The sequence below is a fragment of the Homarus americanus genome, unplaced genomic scaffold, assembly GCF_018991925.1.
Source record: "Homarus americanus isolate GMGI-L3 unplaced genomic scaffold, GMGI_Hamer_2.0 scaffold32583, whole genome shotgun sequence".
Classification (NCBI taxonomy): domain Eukaryota; kingdom Metazoa; phylum Arthropoda; class Malacostraca; order Decapoda; family Nephropidae; genus Homarus; species Homarus americanus.
Window position 1 is genome coordinate 4,640,554 of NW_024713129.1, and position 21,853 is coordinate 4,662,406.

At 39.3% G+C, this 21,853-nt stretch overlaps 1 protein-coding gene across 4 annotated transcripts in view; it reads right to left on the reverse strand.

Moving 5' to 3' along the window:
* Positions 1 to 3,808: 3,808 nt before the first annotated feature.
* LOC121866321 (aarF domain-containing protein kinase 1-like) overlaps positions 3,809 to 21,853 on the reverse strand; it is a 42,667-nt gene continuing 24,622 nt past the window's right edge. For 2 of the 4 annotated variants that reach the window (XM_042365944.1, XM_042365958.1), the window contains 3 exons: positions 14,755 to 14,952; positions 11,681 to 11,823; positions 3,809 to 4,660 (listed from right to left, as the gene is read on the reverse strand). In XM_042365944.1, coding sequence (XP_042221878.1) covers positions 4,426 to 4,660; positions 11,681 to 11,823; positions 14,755 to 14,952 — 576 coding nt within the window. In that variant the 3' untranslated portion in view covers positions 3,809 to 4,425. Of the gene's footprint in view, positions 4,661 to 8,342; positions 8,438 to 11,680; positions 11,824 to 14,754; positions 14,953 to 21,853 lie in introns of all 4 variants that reach the window. The other 2 variants (XR_006088961.1, XM_042365951.1) reach the window with 2 other exon arrangements.

The window sequence follows — 21,853 nt, forward strand, 5'->3', positions numbered from 1 at the left end:
TACTCCTGTATTTAATTTATATTAAGTTATTTTATATGTAGAGGTACTGTTTAGTAAAGTAACAGGCAACTTAGGCTTTGATGAGTGTTATCCACAGCCATGGCACCTAACCCCTATTTCCCATAAGCCTTTAGTTTTGCCAATGAAGGGGTTTCTCAGGAACTTAACCCCCACGGTTGACGAGGGACTACTGTATTTTCTCCAAGTGGCTTACTAGATGTATTGTATTTTAATTTTAAAAATAATATTCTTTTTTTTACTTAGCCTCTCATGGGTAGCAACGTTAAAAGGAAACAGGTAAAATACATTTGCATTTTAATAACAAATATAACATCTCAACAATACCCACCACACGTTATGAACAATTATAAATTACTATACATTTCCAGTCAAGAATTCTTGAGAAATTTACAATTTGTAACAAAATTTACAGACACATTTCACAAAACACAAAACAAATTCACTTGGAACATTATCTACACAAATGAAAGAAGACGGTAAATACCATCTGTTTAAGTATACTTCATGCATTTGGTTCAAAATGTTTTATAAATCGCTACAACCCCAACTTGCTCAAATGGGAAGCTGATCTGAACAATTCCACAGTCCGTCAAAGTATTATCTCACCAGCACCATGCTTGATCCTAATTACACTTACATACACAGTAACAGTACTAGATTTATAAAATATTATATTTTGATAGACTTTACAACAGAAAATAAATAAATAACAATAATGAAATAAAGCAATCATGAATTCACATTCCTCCCAGTTGACTACACACCTGAGTATCAAATTGTTAAATTGAGAATTAGCAAAGATTTCTTACAAGTCTTTTTAAGTAACGTAGTATATTGTCCTCACATAAATCCACACCGGCAACCTCTGGTTGAGCAAAGTGGAACTACAGTACAATTGTAATGAAGACCTGTCAAGATTCAATAATAATTCATCATGAATTTAGATACTGTACATTACTGTGTAAGTAAAATTTTCCTTTGCATAAGCATGCTACATGATACTGCATACAGAAATCTCCACCAATCAGACATTCTTAACTTTTCGAGTAGCCAAATTTGAGGTAAAGCCTGATGGTGTCAGGTCAAATAGAACTAGCCTAACTTCACCAATAGCTTTAGCTCCCAATTCTAAGGGCCAAAGTTCTTTAAGTACCTAATCCTAATGGTGAGATGAGGTTGGACCATGAAGGGCTGGGGCCCATTTCACCTGCAACCAAGACTGGCCACTAATCTGCTGTCTTAAACACACTTTTTCAAAAGTTAAGATAGGAATCTTAACAGCACTGATACACCCAGTCCTCGCTCAACGTTATCCCAGACAACGTTGTTTTGTTATAACGTTGCTACTCTTTAGATAACCATGATTCCGACAACGTTGTTTTACAATCTGACCGATTCGTTGTAACGTTGTCACCCAACATGGACTACTTTGTATGGTGTGCCACCTTCTCTCATCTTGGCGCGCTGCGCTCTCTCGCGGAGCGTCACAGCATCCCCAAACGTTTTCTCTCCAGTCTTTGTTAAGCTTCCACAGCATAATGCGTGTTTAAGGGTTTTTGCTCTAAATACTGTATTGTAACCATTCAAAGTGGCTCCCATCAAGTGTTAGTGATGCTAGTGAGGAGCTAACAGGGGCCAAGGGGGGAACCCCAGTCATTGTGGGAAGGGGAGCCGCTCCAGGTCTCTGTAACGCGCCACCCTCCTCCTCTCCACTACCCACCACACTCTCGCTCCACCTCTGCCCATCAGTGAGTACGATACAAAATGATAGTATTATCTTTTTAATTAAACATTAGTTTAGTTTATTTATATTTTTGGATGTACAGTATAATAGTAATATTTTCTATAAAAATTCCATTGAATTATGTATGTGTAATGAATTTTACGGGGCAAGGGGAGGCTGGGGAACGTAACTAGCTCATTTTATCTATTTCTTATGGGGAAGATTGATTCCATTAACATTGTTTCCATTAATGTTGTGTTTTTCAAGAAGGTAACCACGACGTTAAGCGAGGACTTCCTGTAGTTGAGATTGAGGCTTCTAAGAATACAAAAAAATAAAAATAAATTTTCAATAACATTTTTGGGTCATGCTATCATTTCAATATTACAGCGTTAGGGGGAAGAGGCCGCCCCAGGTGACTCCTGGGGTCGTGTGATTTTAATTTTTTCCGAGACCCAAATTCATATAAGTAAGGAAAACGTTTGTACAGTGACCCCTCGTTTAACGAACACCTCGGTTAACGTAATTTCGATTAACGAACTGCCTTCCATAAGGATCTTCAATTCGGTTAACGAAAAAAAATTCGCTTAACGAACTTCTTACGAACCAACCTCAACATGTTTTCGCTTGCACTGACCAGGCAACCAGCTTTAGTATTAGTCCGCCAATACATTAATCGGTTCTAGGGCTTAAATTCCTTACTATTTTTGTAAATATCAAGAAGTTTATACTATTCAATAATTTTAAAAGTTTAATATTCAATTTTTTAGTCATTTTAACAATTATTGAACGAAATTGAAGGTAAAGTGACTAGTTTAATGCGCGGCATCCAGCCTCTTAACACAGCAAACAGGCGTCAGTCTCTCTCTGTTTTCACTGGAGGTAACATCTTGCTTGAGACTCTCTTCAACTAAATGCTTTTTTTCTGTGTTTCCAAGCAAATTATTGGTCATTTTGAAATATATTTTATATATTGACAATATATAATGCAGTGCAGCATTGATTTAAAGAAAATAATCTTGAATTAAACCAGAGAGCTAAAATTTTATGGGTGAAATGGCACCATGGGGTGACTTCTCTTCCACCCCAATGCCTTCTCTTCTTCCTTCTCCTCCACCCCCATTCTAAATCCCATCATCATCATCATCATCCAGGAGCCTTCTACATACACACCTCAAAGTAAGTGAACTTTTCTACCATTTTTGTTGAATTTAGGAAATTTTCGGTGAGCTGGAACCAATTACCCAAAAACCCATTGAAACAATGGTTTCGGTTAACGAACGTTTCGGTTAACGAACGACCTTCTGGAACGGATTGAGTTCGTTAACCGAGGGGCCACTGTAATACTGTACGAAATAGTGGTGTCAATTTAGAAAATTCGCATAAGTGAATTTTCGTATCTAGAAGGATAACTGTAAAAAAACTGATCCTATTCATCATATTAATCTTACTTATGAGGAACTGGAGTGTGTCACCTTAACACTTGTGCTGTTTTCTTCAGTGTGTGACTGATACTCACTTTATGTTACTTATAAACAGGATGTTCTAATTTACCTACTTAACCCTAATGTACAGATGTTGTATGAAGGCTGCTACGTGCACAAAATATATATTAATTTAACTATTTAACCCTGATGTATGTTATATAATGGCAAACGAAAACAAAATACTAAATTTACCTGTGACAACATAAAAGAAAAAAAATTCATAAATTAAAAATACTTTACTTACAAGAGATCTTGTCTCGACCATCAATCCCTACCATGCAATGTAATTTGTTCTGCTCGAGTGCAACCCATCCATATGTCACATGTTTAAACATATGATATACCTACTTAGTTTCATCAAAATAGATTTTAACAAAAGGTTTATCATACTCAGTTACTCACTAGCCTTATACCTAAGAGATACCACAAACACCCAAATACACACCTTGCATGGTGTTATTGTTTAAAACTGAATATAGACAACACTGAATATAGAAAAATGTACAAAGCTAAAAAAAGAAATTTTTTTTTCCTACATGAAGTCCACAGATGAATAAAAAAAAATTCCCTGAAATTCAGCTAATAATCTATCGAAAATAAATGCATTAATGCAATTTGAAATATCGTACAGTACCTCTAATGTAACCGTGCCAAAAAATTGGTTGTGTAGCTTAGACATACTTATGACATATCGTATCAGAAAATAAATTTACTTAAGATTTCACTATGGTCGTCCAAGCATGTATCTCAACCTACTACACAAACAGCATGAAGAGTCTTCAGTTTAGTAACATTCACAGAAAGTTCCCATTTAGTGTGTTAATGTCATGAGACTGAACATCTCTTACACACTTGTTCACTAATCATGTGAAGGACCAACATTTACCTGTGTGAGTGCTGAAAAAGTATATTGAAAATATTAATGAAGTACGGTATCTCTTTTAGGCAAGCAAGTGTGAAAACAGAGTAAAATACCGTACCTGATATATGATAACTAAATATGAACTTGATACAAAATAATTGTGCTGAGAAATTATCAAATTTTTTATTTAAGTACAATTATTACTCTAAAATAATCTCAATAAGCATAATATCAGCACTATAATGAAATAGAAAATATGAATAAGCTGTAATTATAACGTTTCCATAATGCCAATACATGTAATTCAAATACTGTACTAAATGTAACATATTCTACAAACAACTTGCAGTAACAGCACCATTATTGGTCATCCAGGTTTTGTGGATGTATTTACCTAGTTTTGACCTAAGATATAGAAGGTACAGTGTGTACAAAGAGATCTTAAACTGTGCCCAAGTCTCTGCAACACTCACTCTCACAGAACAAAGAGTAGAATTACAAAGTATCCTCTGGTGAGCAAACAGCGAACGTATGCAACATCGTGACATCGTGATAAATGATTTCATACTGAAAAATGAAGAGGGATATGTATTAAAAACAAGGAAAATGTGCACAACACACATAACTGCATACAAATAGGATATAAAACAACTACAAGCTCAACATTTCCTGAAGAATGAGAGCGTCTACTACAACAAACTTGACAAAAGTACAGTAACAGTCATCTATGGCAAAAAAGTGTTATATCACAGCCAAGTTTATCATGGTTCATTAAATACAGCAAATTACTTTGTATTGCTGAGGGGCACTGGCAGATCCAGGGGGGGGGGGTTCATTGTACAGTACTGTATTACTATTTTCTGAACAGGTTGTGACTAACCACAGGTCAGACACTTTAGTTCCTAGGTGTGGAACTCTAAAATGAAGTTTATTTAAATGATTAGCAGAAATTTCAATGACACTATCTGATATAAAAAGAGTGACTGAGTGTGTTGACCAAAATATAAATGGAAAGATTGTGTCTACCTTGACTCTGAATATTCACATTCCATAGTCTGTTCCCTCAAACTTTGCAACTGAGACCTAGAGTCAATTTGTAGCAAGGCAGCTGATTGGCTGTCGGATGGACACACGAAGAGTCACTACAGTTCTTTCGTAAGTATTTTAAGCTATCGTACAGAATTTATATTCTGATATTATAAGGACTAATAACTATTTTATATTGATCTTTTGATCATTTCTGCAGCTAGGGGAAGCATAAATTAGCTTGTGAAACACTCTGGTAACTTAAATGTCTAGAAGAGAACAAGAAAAAGATCACAAATTTTCAGCGACATCCTCCACTGTGCTGCGTGACATCAAGTGGCATGACGGGATTTACATCTCAGAAATTGTTCCTCATGTTCGTGTTTTCTATAAGATATTTATGTTACCAGTGTTTGATGAGCTAATATTTGCTTCTCAAGTGTGGAAATTATCACAGATCAATAAAGAATAGTTAAACAGTACGCCCGGATAATTCACAGATTTTTATTCCGCGGCCCTCTATTATTCGCGGATGACACCCTGGATGTACCCAAGAATGTCTATGGGTAGTTTTAAAGTTGCCGGAATTTTCGCGACCGGGACAGGGAGACATTCGTTCTAGAGACAGTAATTTCCTTTACCTGTTATTGTATATGTGTGTGTGTGTGTGTGTGTGTGTAGACACATACAAACAAATAATAATGGGAAAATCCTCTCACAAATAATCAGAAACAAATGTATATTAATAATGTTGAGTCTACCCTAAAGTCCACTCCGTGCTTTCTTATTAATAAAGCACGGAGTGGACCTGAGGGTAGACTAACATTTTTTTTTTTATACAGTCAACCCTCACTTTACGAGGTCCCACATTCCGCGTTTCCACGTTTACGCGGTGCCCTGCCAGAACCCAGGATGCTCACATTCCGCAGTGCGTGTACCCCTTTACGCCGGTGAAGTATAATTTTTTTATTTAGCTCATAAAATTCATACAAATTACCCGGCCAGAATATAATTTACATTGCTGGAATTCTTACAATTTGATGATCATTTTGAATATAAACATCATAGATTTTGCATTAAACATACAAATTTTAGATCTAATGTTTACTCTGAGTAAATATGTTATCTTTTGTGCAAAATATATGACATTTATATTCAAAATATTCCTGGTCTTACAAGGAATCCAGCAATGTCAATTATATTATCCTAACTTTAGTCTGAGGTATTATTTATTACTAAAAAGGTAAATAGTCTGGTTTTCCCACGCATTTATCTGGTAGGGAGGGAGGGACCGACCGACCATCTGGCACGGTGTGAAGAATATCTTTTTTTTTTAATAACTGAAGATATTTGTTTTAGCCCATAAAATTCATACAAATTACCCGGCCAGAATATAATTTACATTGCTGGAATTCTTACAATTTGATGATCATTTTGAATATAAACATCATAGATTTTGCATTAGACATACAAATTTTAGATCTAATGTTTACTCTGAGTAAATTGTTATCTTTTGTGCAAAATATATGACATTTATATTCAAAATATTCCTGGTCTTACAAGGAATCCAGCAATGTCAATTACATTATCCTAACTTTAGTTTGAGGTATTATTTATTACTATACCTTAAAATGTAGTGGTTTATCCCCCAAAATTTCTCAGAGGGAAGAGCCAGCGAGTGTAGTGTGAGAAGAGGGGGAGGGAGTCGAGTCCATTATTTGAATGGACATTAACTTGGCGACTGTATTTCTCTATTTCTCTTAAGTATTAATTGTGTGCATGTACCATCATAAAATTAAGAGGTTATTTTTACTAGAACATAGGTATTGTGTTGTAAAAAGTGGAGTTTGGGGGTCAGCCGGTCTCTATTTCATTTAATCCCATATGTTATGTTATTCACTTTACGCGTTTCTCACTTTCCGCGGTACCCTGTGGGTTACATTAACCGCATAAAGTGAGACCCAACTGTATACACTTTACATTTGTTTCTCATTATTGGTGAGAGGATTTTCGCATTATTATTTATTTGTATGTGTTTTGCATGTGTCTACACACACACACACATCCTTGAACACAGGAGAGTCAAGACCTATCAGGCACTGCTCCTGCTGTGCAGTGGCCCCCCTTGGCCATGTTCAGTCCATTCCTCAAGTCCCTCTCCCCGACCCATCCTCACCACCGGGATATCAACATAATCAGAAGTGACAATTTTGTTTTGGAAAGAAATGGGATCAGTGTTGAACAGTGATGAACAGTGTTTAAGCCAGTGAATTCAGCACTAGACAGTACCAGCGAGAGCAGTGACCTACCAGTGAGATAAACACCCCTGGGAGCCGACCACCATCTTCTGACCAGGCGGTGTTAATCAGTCTTCCCTGAAAACAACAGTGGGTCGGCTTTACACCTGACTACAAGATAACACAACACCACCTAGCAGAGAGTGAGGTACTGTGACACCACCCTACACCACACGATGTCTCTATGACCACGTGAGGTCCTTCATATCAACACTCGAGGACAAGTCACTGTACCACGTGAACACCACACCACCCGAAGTCTCCATGACCACATGAGGTCCTTCATATCAACACACGAGGACAAGTCACAGTACCACGTGAACACCACACCACCCGAAGTCTCCATGACCACATGAGGTCCTTCATGTCAATATCTACGGACGAGTTACTGAACCATGTGGCCGACGTGACCTCACACAGTAGGCCAAGAGACCAGCCCGGGCCATCAACTGCAAACTATAATAATTTGTATGTTCAATTCATGTTCCTTCTCCTTTTGGTAATGAAAGCTTTTGTTAAACAACCCACCTACTCCATGTCTTTGTAAGTGATAAGTCATTTTTGTCTAATGTATATTTTAAGCCTTTGGGGGCTGCAGAACTATTTCAATAAACCGTTAATTATTATTATTATTATTATTATTATTATTATTATTATACAATACAGGTAAAATAAATAATTGTCCTAAGGGCAAACATATAAAGGGAATATACATTTCTTTGCACACAAGTGAAAATGTACCCCAACCCCTTGGTCAGCAAATGCTATTCATGGATTTGGCGATTCGCGGCCATTTTGAAAACTTAATCCCCCCGAATTTAGAGGGCCTACAGTACATTATCCCTTAAAATACAATAATTCTGAATACAAGTGTACCGGTAAATACAATAGATTAAATACTAAAGGATCTAAGAAACAATACATGCCTTTTCGCGGCCTTGTTTGAATGCTCAGTGCGGGTTATCAGGTTTCAGTGTGACTATTTGCGTGTCACGCCACATGCTCGGCCACAGGGAAGCTTCTGAAATGTAAGTACAGTAAGTCCTCGCTTCACGTCGTCTTGCTTAAAGTTGTTTCGGTACTATGTCGCAGAACTTTAGAGACCAAAAAGTCGTTTAACATTCCGGTGATCCGATACAATGTCGTTTTGTGTCGTCACGGACTACCTTCTACGGCGCATCACCCGCTCTTGTCTGGCCGTGCTACGCTCTCTCAGTTCGGCGCGCTGCCCTCACTCGCTGAACGTGACAGCGTCCCCAAGCGAGACTGTTACAACTTCACATCATTCGTGTGTGCTTAAGTGTTTTTGCTCTAAAACTGTACACTAACCATTCGAAATGGCTTCCAAGCACCCATCAAGTGCTACTGATAGTAGTGTAGTGAAGAGGCAACATAAGACCATTACCCTTGCTACGAAAATGGATGTATTAACCCGATTTGAAAAATGGGAACGTGCTGTGGACACAGCCGCTGTGCTTGGTCTAACTCCCACAACGGTGCATACTATACGGACCAACGCTGACAAGATTAAGGTTAGTGCTGGAAGTGGTTCTTCTCTGAGTGATACCAAGACGACTCGTACTCGAAGCACTGTGATAGAGAACGTGGAAAAGATGCTGGCAATGTGGATGGAGGACCTGTGAGCCTTATGGTTATCCAGCATAAGGCCAGATCCTTGTTTGACGACATGAAGGAAACAGAGGGTGAAGGATCGAAGGAAGAGACCTTTACGGCCAGCCGAAGCTGGTTTCAACGATTTAAGCGTCGGTATAACTTCAACAACATAAAGATGACTGGTGAAGCTGCCAGTTCAGATACGGTTGCTGTTGAGACATTCCCGTCAACAACGGAGGAGCAAACAGCGGCGGAGGAACCCCAGTCAGAGGAGGAGGAGGCAGCCACAGAGTCTCAGTGACTCGTCACCCTCCTCCGCTCCCGCCCTCCTCTGCTCCTGCCCTCCTCCGCTCCCACCCTCCTCATCCGCACCCACCATCCTCCTCCTCCTTCACTCCACTACCCACCACACACTCGCTCTACCACCTCCACCCATAGGTTAGTACCAATACAAACTTAGTACTGTAGTTCTATGAATTATTTTCTATAGAAATGGCAATGATTTTCTGTATACTGTATGTAACTTTTTTCATGGGGCAAAGGGAGGCTGGGAACGTATCTCCCGTATTTTATCTATTTCTTATGGGGAAAATTGATCCGCTTAACTTTGTTTCGCATACGGTCACGTTTTCGGGAACATAACCCCGATGTTAAGCGAGGACACCCTGTACCTACTTTTGTTTCTTCCGATAATTATTTCTATGCATTACTTGCTCTACCAATCACAAAGACAGCCAGACAGCCTGGCAACCGACTGTGTGTGTTGCCAAGAACTTTTTATGAAAAATATTGCAAATAAAATATTATAAATGAATTATTTATAAGAAACACCCGGTAAGTATTATTATGATCAGTAAATATATACAATACTGGCCATCCCGGACACAAAAGCAAGCAGAAAATGGCCGCGAAGGACGTACGTGACCACGAGCGCTCGCCATCAAAACAACGCTGTCACCTTATCTCCCTCCCTCCGTGCTGCCATTATCCCGCCACTGTGGCCCCAGGGAAGTTTCTCGAGGGTCAATGTATATAGTTTTTCTTACTTTTTATTGTTTTGTCATTTAAAAAGGTTAAAAAAAAATTAGGAAAAATTGATTTTTCTCGATTTACCCCGCGTGGGGGTACGACCAGCGGCACCCTAGCCCGGGGCGTGGGGGTACGACCAGCGGCACCCTAGCCCGGGGCGTGGGGGTATGACCAGCGGCACCCTAGCCCGGGGCGTGGGGGTACGGCCAGCGGCACCCTAGCCCGGGGCGTGGGGGTACGACCAGCGGCACCCTAGCCCGGGGAACAGGGGTTAAAGTTCTACTATACGGTACCGTACTTAAAAAGTATATTCATCTGTTAGATATATCCACCAATACTTTAAACACTCCCTAAAATGACTAACAGATTCTCAAACACTCAAAAAGTTTCTTCTGGCATTCATGTACACTCTAGGACAAAGAGTCATGGATAGGTGAACGGAACCTACCTCTGGCAATGAGAAAATTTTTTAACTGCAATAAGGGTACTTAACTGCAAGTGATTTTTAAAACAGTATTTTACTTTATCTTAATTTTTATTTTTAAACATAATTTTGTTATTATATCTTAATTTAGATTTAAAAAATTTTTTTTTATTATTATTACAGTGACCCCTCGTTTAACGAACACCTCAGTTAACGTAATTTCGATTAACGAACTGCCTTCCATAAGGATCTTCAATTCGGTTAACGAAAAAAAATTCGGTTAACGAAGTTCTTACGAACCGACCTCAACATGTTTTCGCTTGCACTGACCGGGCAACCAGCTTTAGTATCATTCCGCCAATACATTAATCGGTTCTAGGGCTTAAATTCCTTACTATTTTAGTAAATATCAAGAAGTTTATACTATTCAATAATTTTAAAAGTTTAATATTCAATTTTTTTAGTCATTTTAACAATTATTGAACATAATTGAAGGTAAAGTGACTAGTTTAATGCGCGGCATCCAGCCTCTTAACACAGCAAACAGGCGTTAGTCTTTCTCTGTTTTCACTGGAGGTAACATCTTGCTTGAGACTCTCTTCAACCAAATGCTTTTTTTCTGTGTTTCCAAGCAAATTATTGGTCATTTTGAAATATATTTTACATATTGACAATATATAATGCAGTGCAGTGTTGATTTAAAGAAAATAATCTTGAATTACACCAAGAGAGCTAAAATTTTATGGGTGAAATGGCGCCATGGGGTGACTTCTCTTCCACCCCAATGCCTTCTCTTCTTCCTTCTCCTCCACCCCCATTCTAAATCCCATCATCATCATCATAATCATCATCATCATCATCCAGGAGCCTTCTACATACACACCTCAAAGTAAGTGTACTTTTCTACCATTTTTGTTGAATTTAGGAAATTTTCGGTGAGCTGGAACCAATTACCCAAAAACCCATTGAAACAATGGTTTCGGTTAACAAACTTTTCGGTTAACGAACGACCTTCTGGAACGGATTGAGTTCGTTAACGGAGGGGTCACTGTATTTAGATCATCAGTTTTCACTTATGATTTACTTCACTGCCAAAAGTCACTAGAGTAGGCTCCATGCAGCAACAACTTATAGTCCTAGAGTGTACACATAACATTTACTGGAGATACAACAGCAACAAATATAAAGCTAACTTACCTCTCTTGAGTATTAAGGGAGAACTCAATCCCCCTAAGCAGATCATTTGTCTTAAGGATGAGAAGCATTTGACGAGGAACTCTATTCAGCACAGCAGATATCTCTGGCAGATACTTGGCTGCATCAGCTTTGATTGCATCTTGCTGTAACATCAGGATAGTATAGAATTTGTACTGGGCACTTTTTTCTCCTACTCATGCAAGTCTTTCATCACTGTTTTATGACCAGTTTCCATGCTTGGATGGATAAACTGTAATCACCTGATGGCAGCTCTATGCTACATAGGCTTTTTCATTTTCTCGTCAAGTTCTTATCTCAGAGGTAATTTCTTACAATTTTTCCCCATGTCATTCTTAACCTACCCTTCCCTCCACATTGAAATGCCTCCATTTCTGGACCCAATTGGTCTCCTCCATTCTCTCCACATACCTGCACCACCCCAGACTACCTTATGCAAAACCTTGTCAATACTCTCAATACCCTCCTGTCATTTCAACTCATTCAAGCACAAGTATATCATTCTCTTTAACTGCCCATGTTTCATTGCAATCTATAGCACATATACACACACATTACTGTTCTATGTTGACTTTCTCTCACTATAACAAGGCCCAAAAAATCACTCTGGTTTACTCCTGCTTCATACTCTAAGTAACACCATTCCTTCTCCAGAAATTACTAGATACCAAGCTTTCTGCTCATTCATGTACACTGCAGCCCCCTGAATTTCCAAGCCCCATCACTTATAGTGTGTTCTTCACCCAATCTTTTTATCTCCCTGGTCTTTTTCTTCCACCTGTACAGTAAACCCTTGCAATTTGCAATTTTGACGATTTGTGGTAAGCAGATAGAGGGGATGGTAACTAGCTTGCGAGTCTTTCCTGCAGTGCAACGAGTCACCCCACGTGCCCACAGCATCTCCTCTCCCTCTCTTTGCGCTCAACCATTGCCTGCGACGCAGCATCTCTTGTGTTGTACTCTTAAAACTTTAGTGTTTCTGTGTCATATGGCACCTAAAAGACTGCCTAGTGTCAGTGCTAGTGTTGCTAGTGGAGTGAAATGTAAAAGGCAGACATCAGTGATGACCCTGACAAAGAAAGTTGAATTATTAGACAAATTAAGGAGAGGATGAGTGCTGCCATAGATGGTCAATTGCTTGTTCTGAGAAAACAGCCAGGCATTGGTTCCCTAACAGGTAATGTTTAAAGACCTCAAAGCCAAGAGGAAACAACTACCAATCACAATGTTTTTCAAGAAAGAACCAGCCGCTCATTCAGCTGATTTGTCTCCCTCCCTCACTCAGTCAGCAGCTGCTGCTGCTGCAGCTGCACCACCACCCTCCTCCCAGCCACCTGTCACCTCACCACCCACCTCCCGGCCACGTGCCTCTCCAACCACCATTGCATCACCCTCTTCCAACAGTGATTTTGATAATCTCCCTATGCTTCAGTAACCAGATTTCTCCTTATGTACAGTACACCACTTCATCAAGCTTCCAACTTCCACATACGAAGGTAAGTAGTATTGATGATACATGTTTCTCATACACAGTATAGGCATACATTAATGCACTTAGGTAGTATAAGTTGCTATTTGCGGTTTTGTCAATTCGCGCCATTCCTTGGAACCAAACCCTCGTGAATAGCAAGGGCTTAATGTACACAGATTTTGCAAATCCCTCATTTCTCCTCCTCAGTGATGTCTATACAATCCGAAGAACATTGATCCACTCCGTCTGATACTTCCTTTGCAACCATATTTCATCCTTATTACTGTATGCCTTATTCTCAATAATCTATACTGTACACTAAATACATTTTGCTCAAGCAAATTATTTCTGTGGCTTCCTATATGTTCCTTCCCTTCACAGCCAGAGTCCATGCTTTATATATATACCCAATGAATATTTGTTGTGGCTCAACACCCCTTTACAGTAGTACACCAAATTACCTGAAACATACAAGTCCAGAACACTGCAAGGCCAAATTGTTTATTATAGGGAAATTTTATTCTAAAACAAGTAACATCAGAACTGCAAAAATGAAGTGAAAATTAAGCTCCATAATGAAGCCATTCAGAATTGGATCCAAGATAAAGGAAAATGCTAAGTTCCCAAAATAATGTATACAGGAATGTGTTTATTAAAACTGAATCTGTCCAATCAGCACATTTTGTGCCAGAGCTACAGTCTGCCTTATTGGTTTCCAAGTCCATCTTTAATTTTAAAATATGTGAACCATCTGAGTCAGCCATAAGCTGAAGGGAGAAATGATGGTACCCACAGTATTTATGAGCTGAAATTACTTGCTTGTAGACTGATTGTAAAAGTCTACTGTACCTAACTTTACAAATATTCTTTGAAAATTAATAACTAATCATGTGGTTGGGATCATACACATCTTTATGGGACCACAACAACCCGTCACACACAACATCTGACCACCACCACAACCCATTACCTTCTACATTAAGCTTAGGAGATGAATTTACTTTTTTAGTACAAACCTCAACTCAATACTGAATGTCATTGGTTACCTACAATTCAAAGCATTTTTCTTTACCTGCAATGAGGGTAGGATTGTACATCTTTTCAACAGTTAAAAAAAAAAAAAAAAAAAAAACCAGTTTAGGCAAGTGATATTGTCAAATCTATTGACCTTGGCATCCCCATACCAAAGACTTATTATTCAAAATATTTAAAGCAAGTCAATTTGAACTGATAGAAGTTACACAACACAGGAAAACCACTCTGAGGGAATTGTGTTTTCAAAGTACCCAAACCTAACCAAGTGTTTCCTATACAAAGTTAATTTTATCAAGACTGTATTGATTTCTCTTAACACAATTTCATAATGAAACTCAAACATCTGTGTGAGAAGGCACTGTGCAATTACAATTATTATCTACAGGTATAATTAATCACATAACTGTTTACTTGGTGATATGATTTGGGTAAAACCCTATGATATATTTACTAAGATGAGCAGAGATAAAGTTACCCTCCCCATCTGAGCACAAAATTAGCTTTTAATGTGTAATTGGCACTAAACACAGTAGTGCAGTATAATACTTACCTCTGCTGACGATCGCTCTTTCTTATCAATCCCCTTAGATATAGAGTCCCAGGACCGACCAGTCACCATGCAAGCAAATAAACCAAACAGTTCCCCAACACCCAACTGGTCTCCATAACGCTGAATCGCTTTGAGATCTGCATTAAGTATACTTAACCAGAACTTGCTGTATGTGATACGAAAATCACTGGTCAAATTCTGAAACATCAAAGAGTTGTTCTGGTAAGAAAAGATGACTGCTTAGGGAGAACAAAATTATAATAACTAACTAATAATTTGATAAAAAAGTTAAATAATTAGAAAAGGTTATCCTTCAAGGAAAAGATGAAAGAGTACTGTTGAAAATAAGTACACATCCATCACTTATAATGTACTGGTAACATCTATGCTTCATTCTCTGTGAATCTTACATCTGTTACACTACTTCCTACTTCAGAGTGAATACCTCCATGCTATATGTTGGATCATCTTAAGTTTTAACATGATAATCAAGAACTATGTGTAAAGTACAGTATACTGTACTACAACAAGCTGCCATCATCTTGTTCTATACTACCCTCATGATTTAACCTATCACTTTCAGATGGAAACTTAGTGCAGTGACCTTACCATGCACAACATGGGCACATGTTAAGGTAATGTACCAGATTTATATCTTATTAATTTTTATATGTGTCAGGTACTAAATTACAACAGTTGGTTGTGATTTACAGTGTTTAAGTACAGTATAGTCTCGGTTTACGCTAATTTTTTATACGCGATTGGTCATTTACTCGGCACCTGTCCAGACACGCCAATTATTAGTTACGCGGTACATTCCTGAATTTACGTGAGAAGCGGCGCGGGCAAGCTGCGCGCTAGGTCGCTCTTACGTCACCGCTGATGTCAAACTCGTGACGATGACGTTTCAGATTGCGATTGAGCCACGCATCCTTACCACCTACGCATCCCCTCCGCCGCGAGCTGTGATTGGTCTACTGTAATTTAACTTAGAGTGCCCTGCCACCAGAAGGAATAAGTCGCTGACCTTAGATGCGTCAGTCCCATTTTCCTCCGTCTCCGCATATACAGTGCTCCCTCGTGCCCGCTAATCTGTTCAAAAATTGCTTCCGCTGGACCCCCACCACCCGCAAAAAACCTTGAACTACCTGACCCAAGCCCAAGAAGGTGCGACACGCCTTAAGCTATGAAATTAAGTACAAAATCGTCCAGGGGTTAGAGAAAAGCACGAGGCAGGTAGATCTCGCCCGACAAAATGGAGTGAGTGAATCGATGATCCGCACCATCAAGAAGGATGCCGGCAAGATCAAAAAACACATGAGCATCACAAAGTCTGCAGGTGCCTCGATGATGAAATATTGCCACAATAAGGTGCTGCTCAAGACTGAAGGTTTATTGGTCAGGTACTTGATTCGTCAGTCAAGAAGGAACATGGCGGTAGACACTCGGGCAGTGCAGGACTACATGAGAGAACTTTACCTATCAGTGGCGCAAAAAATGGGAGTTGCAGAGACCAAACCCTTCACTGCTTCTCCTGGGTGGCTGAAAGGTTTCAAACTTCGTAATAAGATCATGAACGTTGAAATAGTTGGTGAAGGAGCAAGTGCTGACCGGGCTGCCGCCATGAAATTTCCCCCATTCTTACGAGAAATTATGGAGGAAGGACAGTACACCAACGACCAAGTGTTCAACATGGATGAATCCGGGTTGTTTTGGAAAAAATTGCCATCCAAGACCTTCGTGGTCAAGTCTGCGAGCAAGTGTCGGGGCCGGAAGTTGCAGAAGGAGCGCATCACCGTCCTGTTCACCACCAATGCTGAAGTTGTCATTGATCCACACAGCCCGCGAGCCGCATGCCTAAAAAAATATGGACATGAGCAAGTTAAATGTCCACTGGCTAACCTCAGGGAAGGCGTGCGTGTTCACTGGTCTGTCCCTCTCCTGGTTTGACAACTGTTTCGTTCCTGATGTGAAGAAATTCTGCGAGCAACATAATGTTCCATTCAACATTTTGTTGCTCCTTGACAACGCACCAGGACACTCGTGCCTATTGCTGGATCATTACCTCAACGTAAAAGTGGTCTTCCTTCCCCCTAACACTACGTCGTTAATCCAGCCCATGGATCAGGAGTTGATATGCAACGTGAAGGCTGCTTTCTCCGCAAAGAAGTTTCGGCTCCTGAACGACTTCACCAACACCAAGGATGAATTGCAGAACCTCCTGAGTGGCACCGATAGCGAGAGCGAGGACAAGGATCTAGAAGAAAATTTGGCGGACCATGAAGTGCGAGTCAAGCAGTTCTGGAAACTGTTCAACGTCAAGAAAGCTGTTGATTTCTTGGTGGAGGCATGGGGCCAGCTATCTGTGGCAACGATTCGTCACAAGAGGCGGCATGTGTTGGAGGGTGCCCCAAGTAGGAGGCAGAGGCAAGTGGTGGCTGGTGAGGCTCAGTCTGTTGCTGTGGCATTGGACATTGCAAGAGAGGCTGCACAAAGTGTTAGAGCTGCAGGCTTCTCCGAGACCACCAACGACGACATCCTGGAGGTAATCAGGCAACCTAAGGTGACTGCCGACGAGATGTTGGAAGATGATGACGTCAGTGAGCAGCCAGGTGTTACGGCGGAAGAACAAGTGCAGAAACTAACACATGCTGATGTGAAGGAAATCATCGAGGCAGCCGAGAGATTGAAGCTCCTCCTTACCAAAGACCCATTCAAGCATTGCTACGAAGTGTCTAATAACCATCAGTTGCAATCCCTGGAGCCCTATGTTAAGCTGTATCACTGTCACATCAATGCTAGCCCTCAACGAAACATTACCGAGTTCTTCACCCGCAACCAACCACAGCCACAGCCAGCCCAAGTCAGTGATAGTAAGGATATGGACTTTGAGGGGTTTGACAAGGAGGCCCTGCTAGCCTCTGTGGTGGATAGCGATACAAGTGATACAGGTGAGGGCCATTAATCTGCCCTCTGCCTCGGAACCAACCCCCCATCCCCGTGTGCACAGCCATCTCTTCTACTAACGTAAGTGTTAAAAAACCTAATACTATTGAAATTTCTCTTAAATATTAATTGTGTGTGCATACCATCATAAAATTAAGATGTTATTTTTACTACAACGTACGTATTGTGTCGGAAAAAGGGTAGTCTGGGGGTCGGCCCAGTCTCTATTTCAATTAATCCCATATGTTCTGTTATTTTGTTTACACGTTTCGCGTTATATGCGGACCTCTACGGGTTTAATTGACCGCGTAAACCCAGACTATACTCTAGATTTTTTTGCTTGTGAACTAATTAATTTTTTTTTGGATATTATATTGGAGTTTTTCTTGTCATTGGAAACACAACCCTATTTTTTCCATTTGTTATGTTATTTGCTACAGGTACAGTGGTCCCTCGGTTAACGAACGCCTCGGTTAACGAATAACCTTCCAAAAGAATATTCAATTCGGTTAACGAAATTCTTACGAAAACATATCAACATGTTTTCGCTTGCTCACCAGCTGGTAGATTAGTCCGCCAATACAGTAATCGGTTCTAGGGCTTAAATTCGTTCCCATTTGAGTAAATATCAAGAAGGTTGTGCTATTAAATATTTTTCCAAGTTTAATATTAAAATTTTTAGTCATTTTAACACTTATTTAACATAATTGCAGTACAGGGAACTAGTTTTTGGTGTGCCCATCAGCCACTTCACTCACCCACCAAGGCGTCAGTTTGTGTCTCTGTTCAGTGGAGGTAACATCTTGCTTGTGGCTCTCTTGAACATAAACTATTTTTACGTTTTTACAGTACAATTATTGGTCATTCTGAAATTTATTTAACATATTGACAATATATAATGCAGTGCAGTGTTGATTTAAAGAAAATAATCTTGAATTACACCTAGTGAACTTAAAATTTTATTGGTGAAATGACGGCATCAATCATGGGGTGATTTCTCTTCCATCCCCACTTCCTTCTCTTCTCCCTTCTCCTCCACCTCCCACTTCAAATTCACATCAGCATCATCAACCAGGAGCCTTCTACATACACACCTCAAAGTAAGTGTACTTTACTGCATTTTTTTTTACTTTGTATGTAATTTTCGGTGAGCTGGAACCAATTACCCAAAACCCCATTGAAACAATGGTTTCTGTTAACGAAATTTTTGGTTAACGAACGACCCTCTGGGACGAATTGAGTTCGTGAACCGAGGAACCACTGAATACAAATTATCACTTAACCCTTTGGATGCGGCATGCGGGTAAACCCGCCCAAAATATTATATTAATTAAATGCGACAAGCGGGGATATCCCACGGCCTTGAAAAAACTTCCCCAAATGAGACGACATGCGGACATATTATGTATTGAGGTATAGGAGTATTTCCTGAATGCAATATAGCTTATTTTTGTACTATTTTGTTTGATATTATCTGAATATGTAATACATATCTAAATTTGCTGTTTAGTAACCAAATTGATTAAATTTATTTGCCATATACCAGACATTGATTTATACCAATTTCCTGCATTTTTGGGTATAAATGTCATTTTTTCTCTAAAATTTGCACACATATGTGAATTTTTGTTCCAGATTTGGAAAATATACTAAAAGTTCTCTAGGAAAAACATAGAAAATGTGATTATATGAAATTCATTTTTGGCAGGATAATTGACACTTTTCAGGAACCGGCGCGAAATTTAATTACGCACCTAAAGGGTTAATGAATAGTTGCCAAGGAACTTAACCCATTCATATAGTGAAGGTTACTTGTACATGTACAGTACTCTCTCCGTTAGCTGGAATCTTCGATTTCCAGAACTATCTATTACCCGGAATTTTTTTAACATTCCAAGAAATTCTGGGAAAAATCTTTCCGCTCCGGGCATTTGAACAAATTTCTGAGAGATAGCATCATGCGCCGAGCACATGGGTAGGTAAGCTAAGAGTGTTCTTGAGCTACGATTGGTTACTACTGCATAGGATGCCTGTAATAGGCCGATTTATCTCGCAGCTTATCTCCTCCAACTCTTGCGTCATGAAACTCTTAGTTCATTGTCTGCTGCCAATGTACAAGCTGTTTTCACATACTCTTTGTGTTGTGCAGTACTGTACATTATTGTACCAGGATATATCCTGGTACAATTTTGTTAAAGCAGTGGTAAGAAGTAAAAAGTGATTATAGTTACATATACTGTACAATGATCCCTCGGTTAATGAACACCTCGGTTAACGAGTTACCTTCCATAAGATTCCTCACTTCGGTTAACGAATTCCTTACGAATTTTTCCCAACATGTTTTCACCTGCTTTTGCCTGCTCACCAGCTGTAGTATTAGTCCGCCAATACAGTAATCGGTTTTAGGGCATAAATTCGTTACCATTTGAGTAAATATCAAGAAGGTTGTACTATTCAATAATTTTCCAAGTCTTATACCGGGTATTAAAGTTTTTAGTCATTTTAACAATTATTTAACATAATTGAAGTACTGTACTGGGAACTAGTTTTTAGCGTGCCAAACAGCCACTTGACTCACCCAAAATGGCGGCAGTGTGGAGGAAGCATCTTGCTTGAGACTCTCTTGAACATCAACCATTTTTACGTTTTTACAGTAGAATTATTGGTCATTCTGAAGTTTATTTTACATACTGTATTGACAATATATAATGCAGTGCAGTGTTGAGTTAAAGAAAATAATCTTGAATTATATCAAATGAACTAAAATTTTATGGGTGAAATGGCAGCATGGGGTGACTTCTCTTCCACCCCAATGCCTTCTCTTCTCCCTTCTCCTCCACCCCCATTCTAATTCCCATCATCATCATCATCAACCAGGAGCCTTCTACATGCACACCTCAAATTAAGTGTACTTTACTGCATTTATTTTTAGTTTGTATGTAATTTTCGGTGAGCTGGAACCAATTACCCAAAATCCCATTGAAACAATGGTTTCGGTTAACGAAATTTTCGGTTAACGAACGACCGTCTGGAATGAATTGTGTTCCTTAACCGAGGGACCACTGTACAGTAGTGATTTAAGGGCGATTTTGGGGAATTTTAGGAGTGTTTCTGACTTTATGCGTTTTTGGCTTTACTTTGTATGTACTTTTCTGTGAGCTGGAGCCAATTACCCAATATCCCATTGAAATAAGGGATTCAGTTAACGAACGACTCTGTGGAACGAATTGTGTTCGTTAACCGAGGGACCATTGTACTGTACTGTACAAAACTAGGTTTGGTGTGTAGCCGAGGAGTGGAGGTTTGAGGAGAGAACAACTCGCCACCTCCCACTCAGCAGCCAGCAATCCCTTTATAATGACCAACTAATTCACTAGAAATCCCATATTATTTAGGCTAATTTGGGGCTGAATTAATAAAATACCAAAATATAATTAATTTTCCCCTAAAATCCCATATGAACTATTGCGCCATAGTATTCGCAGGGGATAGGTTCCAAGGAATGGCGTGAATAGGCAAAACCGCGAATAGCAACTTATACTACCTTAGTGCACTTCTGTATACCTATACCAAACAACTGACCAGCATCGGCAGCACTCATCCCCTCTTTTAACTTATTTAATAATTCAACTTTCTTTGTCAGGGTCATCACGAACTTCTGCTTTTTACATTTCACTCCACTAGCACTCAGACTAGGCAGTTTTTTATGGGCCATTTGAAATAGAAACACTAAAGCACCATTGTTGTCAATGCTCAAGAGGGTTGGTGCTTACCACAGTATCTATCTTGAGCACTTAATAAATAATATTGTAACATATTTATCAGAACTTAACAAATATTATTGTAGTGTATAATGCATCTCCATATGCCCTGGTATATTCACTATCAGTTGTCTAAGTGCAAATGTAGACAAATAGAGCCATCTTGTATCAATTATTTTTAAAATAGATTTTAGAAACAGAAATGTTATAAGACAATGGTTTAGTAGTGTTGTTAATGCGTGTGCTGTGCAAGTGCCTTGTCACGTCACCTCGTGCCATGCCCCTTCACCCCTCGCATCATCAGTTCACCTCGCAGTTTTTACATTCTTTTATTACTGTATTATTTACTTTATTATTACTGTATGTACATTTAGAAAATATTCGTTTGCATA